Genomic DNA, 8,839 nt, shown 5'->3' with positions numbered 1-8,839 from the left:
TTTTCCGTTTCGAGTCCGTCGCAAAACACTTTGTGTTCGTTGTTGAGGTTTGGCTCGGCGTGCCGAGGGGGCACATATTGCGGTGGACGGGGTATGCGTTCCAGAATTGTGAAATCGTGTGGACGGATATCTCTCCGCATGCATTCGTGTGAGAAATCACCCTGACTCCTCAGCCGTCAGCAAGGCCTCTCCCGCATCACACACGTTTAACTCTCTGGTTTAGCATGTCGCAGGGTCACACACTTTCTCACAGAAGTCACCACAGCGTCGAAGCCCTGGCGGCCCTGTAGGGTGCTCGACTCTCAGTTTGTTTGGAGTGCGCGAGACAGAGGAAGAGGCAGCGGGCATTCGCCTAGGTTTAGGTTACGGTTTAGCGTGTTCGTACACAAGCAGATACAACATACATACGTGTACATATATATTAGAGTGACATATATATTCGAGTGAAACTTCAAACACGCAGTGGTATGGATTTAGGTGCGTTCTACCAGCAGGAACCTCTCAGAGCTAGCGTAGGCAAAGGACGGCAGCTGCATGCGACGCCGTGCATACAGCCCAACGGAGTGGGTGGGTGGAGACTGACAGCGTCGCCCGCCACGGGACTTGCGCCAATTACTCAGGAGAGAAAAGGCAGAGCAAAAGACTCACGAACGCCGGTCCCTGGCCCTGTGTACTCGAATGCCCGCTGAGGGAGGGGGGGGGGGGGGCGGGCGGCGGTGGGCAGTCTTTTGGATTCCGCTCAGGTTCTGTGCAGTAAAGGGAGTTTGCGAAACCGGTTATCAAATTGCCCTTCTCCTCACACCCAGTGACCTGTGACCAAGACGTCTCTGAGGAATCGATCGCTGCAACCGTGCTGCTTAGCCTAGCTTTCGGTGAGGCGCGTCCGTTCAAGGATTTACGGAAGGCGGATGTCTGCAAGAGTCGCTACGAATATGCGCCAAGCCATAAAGAACAGACCGCCTTGGTGCTCGAGTACTACCCAGGACGACAAAATCAAACAAAGAAATGGAAGAGCTATCTTCGCTTTATGCGTTTCAAAGGGTTGGGTTACAGGCCGTCTTCGTGAAGCAGCCAGCTCCTCAGGAGCGCCCCCACCTTAGATACGAAAAACGAGTGTAGGCGACGCCTCCGCTCATTTACGGTTTAGGGTTGAAGCGTGGCTGAGTTGAAACGCATACACAATACCAGTCTGAAGCAGCTGCGTGGATACTACAAGGAACGGTTGCTGGTATGGTGGAATTAGTATGCATGATAAGCGATGCGACGTGATATGCAGAGACTCCGCTGGTGATGCTTTACATTCGACGGCGTCAGGAGGATCGGATGCAGCCAGGTGCGGTCTCTGACGAAGAGACGTCGCGTGAGATTTTCAAAAGCAAGTGCAAAAGAGGTGGACTGAAACTGAAAATTGCCGTAACCTGGACTGGAAGCCTTCTTCCCAGCGTATCCCACTTCTTCTTGTCTCGTGATCGATTGCATGTGGATGTGCATGTAGTCAGGCGGCTCAGGTGGTCAGCTGCTGCGCGTGTGGATGCGGCCAGTCTGTGCCAAACGCAAGCATCGACTTTATGTTTTTTCTCGGTGTTCCGGCGTTGCCCTATCGTTCCATGAAGAGAGAGGAGAGACCGGCAATCCCAAGCCAACAGAGAGGCAGTTCGGCAGTCACAGAGAGCCTGTCGCATTCCTGCTCGCGTGCATGTGCTGTCGCGACGACGGGTGACGTTCACGGGTTTTTGATTTCCCGTGGTCAGTGGAAAGCTAGGGCTTTCATGATACGGCTTACTTTGAACTATCTGTGAGGCGCAATATAAGGTTGGGTCGTGTGGAGGCAGGGCAAGGCAGAGAAACAGAAGGAAAAGCGAACGCGCTGAGGCAGGCCCCGAGTCCGGTCTTGCAGCTTGGGGCCTCAAGACGCCCCGGCCCTTTGTCTCTCTTTTCGGCCCTTCAAAAAAGGAAACAAGACTCAAAGCCGCCGCCTTGCCTCACGTTTCCCTATGCGGGCTCTCCGGTCACCATGAAGCTGCTGGGGTGCGCACGTGCGGTCGCCAAACAGCATGAAGAACTCGTCATTACCGGTATAGCAGGGCATGCGAAAGGGTCGTTTCGCCAGCGGGTATTCGGGAGAAGAAACCTTTCTTCTCTTCTCCTTTTTCGTCGAATCGTTTTTAGCCGAAGCGGCGGCTCGATAAGTACGTACACTCCCGCCTGCTGCAGGGGGCCAGCCACATCTAGGAAGAGCCGCCGGAAAGGCAGACTCGTCTTCCCTCTTCCCTACCATGCGTGCGTCTCGTCAGCGTCGAGCATTCCTTCCTATTGTCCATTTATGGCGAGTATTTCTGCTTCACGTCTGCCATTTCTGTCGAAGAGAGCAAGGCAGTTGCCCTGGCGCGGAGGGAGCCCTGCGAGTCCCCATGCTCCCCCTCCTGCCTGCGGCATTCTGCGGTGTACGTACAGGGCATCCCTTGCTGCTGGGATGAAGAAGCGAGTGGAGGTTCACCTTTCCCCTCCTCTTTCCCGGGCGTTTTACAGCGCAGCGCGGGCATCTCGCGGAGGTGACTCAGCAAGGAATGAGACGCATCGCGGGCAGCCGCCATTCTATTCCTCTTTACCGGCGCTGCACAGTGGAGGTCTGAGAGATAAAGAACAGGGAGCAACTTGGATGGGGACCGAGGACCGAGGCGGTGAGATGCGGGGCCACGTAGGGAAGACAGTGCTACGGCAGGGGAGAGGCGCATCCATACGGTCGGGTTCGCAGGCCAACCGCGTATGCGCAGATGAGCCGACGCTTTCCACGCACTCCTGCGTCGGCAGTTCTTCTGTTTGTCTGTCTTCTTTGGCTTCTTCGGGCCTTCGCGCTCGCCGCGCACCTGCGGCATGCGGAGCTCGGTCCCTGCCACTTCGTGTCCCTCGTCGTCCGCGTTCTTCATCGCTTTCTTCGTTCGCGTACTTACCTGTAGGTACACCTCCTCTGCGTTCGTCTGCTGTCGCTTCTCCTTTTTGTTTGTCACCCTCTCCGTCATTTCCCTGCCATCGTTTTGCGTCGCCGTCGTCCTCTCTGTCTCCGCTGTCTGGGTCGGTGGCGGCCGGGTTTTCTTCTTTGTCTGAGGCTTCCGCGACTGCGTCTTCATCTTCCTCTCTTGCTTTCTCGGCTCCGGCTTCCCCATCGTCTGCTCCCGGTTTGTTTCGTTCGTCTCCCGCTGCGTCTGCGCTGGCGAAAGATGTTTTTGCTCGCGTGGATCTCTTGGAAGATCCGGTCGACCGCCGGCTAGCCGCGGACGCAGCTGAGAAGCTCCTGACGGCTCCCCTGGATGCTGTGGAAGCCTTCATGAGCGAGCGGGTACACAGCTTTCTCCGATCTAAATCTTTCTCTGCCGTGCTCTCTTCTGCCGCCGATGAAGACACTTTGAGTGTTGTAGGCCGCAGGGGGCACGCCGGGGACTGTCAGCAGCGTTTCCACGCGGCGTGCTGGGCTGCAGCCGCCGTTCTCTCTGCCCGCGGAGACGGAAGGCGCGCACAGCTGCGCAATTCCCAGTCCTTCTTCTGGCTGCACTTCACGTCTCATATGCAATACGGTCTCCTTCCTCTCTCTCGTATTCTGCTCTTTGCCCAGAGCGACCCCACGCACCTACCTGCCCACGCGGCGCCTCTTCCGCCATCGTCTGATTCCTCTGAAAGCCTCGACTTCGCGCCAGCAAGCTTGTGTCCCACTGATCTCAATCCGCCTTTCTCTCCCGCGCCCGCCGCGGCGACACCCGACGCCCCAGCACCAGGGAGCAGCTCCTCTGCGCTCACTTCTCGGCCGGCGGCGGATGCCGCGCCTCCGGCAGAGAGCCAGGAGACCCTCGCTAGCGCGCTGTCCACTGCGGGTGTGCTGTCTTCTCCAGGGGAGCAGAGTAGAGTGCAGCTCGACGCGGAGGTCACGCGAATATGGGATGACGTCTGCTACCGCCTCGCCGTCCTGGGGCGTCTCTTCGGTCTGTATCGGCGCCAGAACTTCGCGGGAGCTTATGGGCCGTCTGCGCACGCCGCGTCCCCGGTCTCCACGCCCGCCAGAGCGTCTCGATGTCGCGGAGAGTCGGGCGCGGAGACGCTATCTTCTCTGTTTCCCGACGCCGCGGCCGTCCGGGAGGCCGTCAAGCGGGAGCAGTGGGCGGACGAGCGGAAGGCGGCCTTCGAGCGCCTCCTTGGCGAGGTGGACGCGCTGCAGTCTGAGCAGCTCCCTCGCTTCGCCAGCAAGGTGAACCCGGTCTTCCGCCAGGTCTGCGACACACTGCGCATCCTCGATTCGATGCAAAATAGTGGAGGGGCGCCGCGGCCGCGAGAGGCTCTGTCTTCAGACACCCGAGCCCGCGCGCCGGCGCTGGGCGACGCACAGACCTCCGGCGAGTCTTCTCAAGAGTTCGACGCGGCCGCGCGTCACGAGTTGCGCCTGCAGGCGATCGGGCACCGGGCTGTCGAGGCGCTGGAAGTGGTGAGGCTGCTCTCCTTTTTGGTTCGGTGCCTGCGGTCGTTGAACCGGCAGGACGCGCACGCCGCGACGAAGCCGCCCGGGCGCCGCAGACCAGACACGTTGTCTCTGCAGGCGCACGTGGAGGAAGGTGAGGCCGCGCTCTTCCGCGCGCCGCGGTTGATTCGTCTGCTGCGGAGGCACATTGCGCCGATAGCGAGGCTCGCCCTCGTGGGCTGCCTCCCGCCGGGCTCCCCTCAGGCCGCCGCTTGCCTGAAGCTGCTTGACAGCAGAACTCAGGACGAGAGGCATCCCGCGAGGTCTCTGCGTAGGCAGACGCTCGGGCGGGCGACGCCCACCGAGACTGGAGCCGCGGCTCTCGGCGTAGGGGGGAACTCGAGGGTGTCTAATGGCGCCCAGGGCGACGCCTTCGCCGGGCTGATGGGCGCTCGCGGCGAAGCGGAGGCGGGGGCCGCTGCGGGGCGTGAGTACCGGCGAGGGCGGTGCTCCAGTCCCGTCGCGAGTCTCTCGTCGCCACCCTCCGTTGCCTCAGCCTTTCTGCCGCCCCAGGAGGAGCCCGCGGCGTCGGGGCTGCTTTCCTCTCCGCTTTCCGCCGAGCGCCTGCGGGGGGACGGGAGCGAGCCGACGGCAGCGCAGGGATCGCGGTCAGCCTCGGCACCGAGCCAGGCGAACGTGCCTCTGGCTGTGCGGAAGGCCCGCGGACGCGCGCGGTTCGCATGCATCACGCTTCAGGACGCGACGAATAACTTGGGCAGTGCCTTGAACATCTGCCGGCAAGACACGCCGCCGTGTCTTGTCCACTGCAGGAAGCTGCTGTGGTGCCTCGAGCGCCTCTCTGAGCTCGACGCCAGGGGCCCGGGTGTGGGGAGCGGTCTCCACGGCGGCCCCCTAGCGGAGCAGGCCATCCCGACACCTGTGCGCCTCGTGTTGTTCGACTTGCTCGACTGCAAGATGGATAAGCTGCATGTCGTGGAGAAGAGCTCCCGGAGGCATTCCGCTCTGAGTTGCACGCAAGGCGAGGAGGAGGCGGCTGAGCAAAGCGCGCCGGTCGTGCTTCCGCTGGGCACCGGCAACGCGGTCTCGGGGATCATCGAGGACGGCGACTCGTGCCCACTGGAGAGCCGCGTCAAGGCGCTCGGCAGACGGAGGCGACAACGAAAGGCGTGCGCGGCCGCAGCCGCTCGCACACAGACCGACAGCCAAGACGCGGCGGGAGACGCGCCAGGAGGCGCGGCGCAGGCCCTGAGGCTTAGCGAGAAGGAAGCATTCACTGCGCTAACGGAGGGCATAGCTCTCTCAACGGGTGAAGCATCTGTCTCGCTGGAAGCCACACCTGTCTCATCGTCTGTCTCGGCGGCGCGCGTATCTGTCGCGATGGAGGGCGAGCCGCTGCCGCCTTCCTCCGTGGGAATCGTGTCGTCTCCATTGACAGAAGTTTCTGAGGGCGCTCAGAGTGTCCAGGAGGACCTGGAGCACAACGATGACAGCAACATCGACTTGGAAGACATTGAGGAAGAAGAAGATTCGTTTCTCCTGCTTCACAGCATGCTCGATCGCCAGTACCCGTACGCCTTTCCCCGCCTGCTGTCTCGTTCCCACGATGTGGGCGACGACCTGTGGTCCTGCACCGCCGCCGCGCTTGAAGAGAAAGAGAAACAGTTTCAGTTCCTCAGCGAAGAGGTCCTTTTTCCGCCTCTCGCTGCGAGTGCGGCCGGCGGATACAGCGGCGCTCAGGCTGCTCCCTCTGCCGCGACCGCGGCCGCGTGGAGTCAGCAACGACCAGAGGCGGGGGCCGGAGGCTGGGCGCCCGCGCCTCCTCCGGCGTTCCTCGTGGAGAAGCGAGCGCGCCTCCGCGAAGTGGCGCGCGAGCAGCGGCGGACTGCGGAGGCGCTGGAAGGCCCAAAAGCGAGCGACGCCACCGTGCGTCTGGACGCAGCGCCTGGCAGGCAGTGCGGCGGCTACGAGTGGTGGGTCGTCGAGGGGAGCGTCCGAGCGCCCCCGCGGGGGCTCTCGGCGGCCTCCGAGAAGCACGCGGCCGCGGTTTTGAACGCAACACGACTGGACGGCGACGTGCAGGGACTTCCCCTGGGCTCTGTCAGCAGTGGCGCGGCTGCGCAGCCGCCGGTGTCCAGGACGGCGATCGGGGGGGCTCAGCTCAGCCTGTCGCGGAGCGTGGTCGCGGAGACAGCGGACAGCGACGCCTTGAAGGACCCCTATGTCGACGGTTTCGGTGCTGCCCGGCTGGGCGAGTTGGAGCAAGCGGCGAAGGAGACCCTTGGGGCTTTGCTGGTTGCGTGCTGCTTTCCGCAGGAGAAGAAAGTGTCTTCGAGGGCCTGCCAGGCTGCGCTGCTTGCGAAGCTCGGCGACGAAGCGGGCGCAGGCCGCCCCCCGGAGGTGCTGCCGGGACAGAGAGTAGCGGGTGGCGAGGAGCTGTCGCGGATCTGGCCACAGGTCCGTCGGCTCGCTGCGCTGTTGAGGGCCTGGGAAGACAGGGGCCCCCTGTTTCTGATGGCAGTGACTGTGAGTACGCCCTGTTGGATTCCAAGTGACCTCCGAACCATGCACGCGACGCAACTGAACGAGCACCGGATGTGGGGTGACGTAGTCTGCGAGATGGGAGGGGCTGGATTTCCGGGCCCCCAGGACAACGTTCTGGTGAGGCTGCAGCGACCGGCCGCGTGGAGTCGCGGCCCCCGCGACCCGACGGGTCTCGGGTCGCTTGGGGGCGAGCTAGGCAACGCGTGGCAGCCGCATTTTAGCGAGCCTGAGTTGACGGTCATGAGGCGCCAGGGTGAAGAGAGAGTCCCGCTCGCTGTGTACGCGGTCCAGCGACGCGCGTGCGGGTCCGGGCGCGGCGACGGACAAGGCTCTCACCACGTGATTGGCGAGATCCTCGTTCTGCTGCGCAAGTTGCGGAGAGCCGCTGCAGATCTGACATGTGCGCTGGAGCGCCAGTCGGTTCGCGCGGGGCATCTCCTGCCGCAGGTTGTCGTCAGCCGGGAGGCGGAGAGTCTCCTCGCGTCGATCCTGAAGGGCCTCAGCGCGTCCGCTGGCGACGATGCGCCGAGTCCGCCGCTCGACTACCGCAGCTCGTCTGCAGACTGCGCCGGGGCCGAAGGAGATGCGACACGCAGTTTCCTCTCGCAAGAGCCGGCCTTGGTGCCAGCGCATGAGGCGCGCGAGAGCTTGGAAGCCGTCGAAGCCGACGCCATCTGGAAAGACTACCACGCCTCCAAAGCCCTGCTGCTCCATGCGACAACTGGGGCCGTATACGGGTCGCTGTCTCGTGGCTGGCAGTGGCTCATCGTCCAGCGTCTCGGAAAGAGGCCCGTCCTACCGCGCAAGGGGCAAGTAGCTGCCCGGGGCGCCCGAAGCCGGACTAAAGATGGTGAGGATCTCTGGGCTGGAAAGGAGGGTTTGCACGCGTATGGACCTCCCTTAAAGACAGTTTCCGCCGCGAGGGGCTCGATGAGGGAGGAAATTTACCTCGAATGATTGTAGATTAGCAACTAACTGTTAGTCTCCGTCGTTTTGTAGTCCACAAGAATTTTGCCGCCAGCCTCGCGCCGACCGCTGGTTAGGTAAAGACACGGGGTACGCCGCATCCCCCGTCGCTTGACACCTCGCTGGATGGTCGTTTCCTCTGCGCTGCAGGTCAGTTGTGGGGGCGGGGTCCCGGGTGCTTCTAGTAGTCACTAGCTCTTTGCGACTGGGTGGCTTTGAAGCATGCGGACTGCGTACTTGGGCATGCAGCCCTGTCAACGAATCTAGGCGCATCCGCGGATTTTCGGTTTTCTACGACGATGCAGTAGAGTGTGGATGTGTGTATGTGTGCTACAGAGGAAGCAGGTCTCCTCAGTGTGCGTCACATTAGGAGTTCGTCGCCTGCTGTGATTTCCCCCCCTGTCTCTCCCCTTGCCCTTCTCGTGCCCCCGCGTCCGCGGCGCCTCGACAGCAAAGGGCCGCTGTCTGCAGCGCTTCTACCGACGGCCGCTGGCGCGTGTGTGCTCCTGGAGCCCCATTCTGAGGTTTTCCGCGAGTTGGGCCGCCGGCACAAGCCTTCACACGGCAGAATGGAAGGCTGGCTCGCCGAGAGGAGGAGAGAACGGGACAAAGATGGAGGCCTGTTGCTAGGGCGCATTGATAAACTCCATAATCTGCTCACTCTCACACTACGGGCACCGCGGGGGGCTGCTGATGCGAAAGAGCGAGACATTCGTTAGTTTCGCAGGGATGCAGTCTTCGGTCTGGACTGTGACGTGGTGCGTCGCTGCCACCAGCCTCGCTCAAATCACTGGACTGAATTTTGTGGCACTGCAATCTTTGATGGCGGCGTGAAAGTACAAATGAGTCGGTTTTACTGAAAAGGGT

General features: G+C 62.1%; 1 protein-coding gene across 1 annotated transcript; it reads left to right on the top strand.

Annotated features, from left to right (window-relative positions):
* Positions 1-2,014: 2,014 nt before the first annotated feature.
* Positions 2,015-8,691, top strand: BESB_064850 (uncharacterized protein; the record flags this gene model as incomplete). The annotated part of the gene is made up of 3 exons (XM_029364880.1): positions 2,015-2,189; positions 2,958-7,856; positions 8,309-8,691. The coding sequence occupies 3 exons, from the start codon at positions 2,015-2,017 to the stop codon at positions 8,689-8,691; spliced, it is 5,457 nt and encodes a 1,818-aa protein (XP_029218463.1).
* Between the last annotated feature and the right edge of the window lie 148 nt (positions 8,692-8,839).

The sequence above is a fragment of the Besnoitia besnoiti genome, chromosome VI, assembly GCF_002563875.1.
Source record: "Besnoitia besnoiti strain Bb-Ger1 chromosome VI, whole genome shotgun sequence".
Taxonomy (NCBI): domain Eukaryota; phylum Apicomplexa; class Conoidasida; order Eucoccidiorida; family Sarcocystidae; genus Besnoitia; species Besnoitia besnoiti.
The sequence above is the reverse complement of the archived record's forward strand: the minus strand, read 5'-3'. Positions and strand labels throughout refer to the sequence as shown.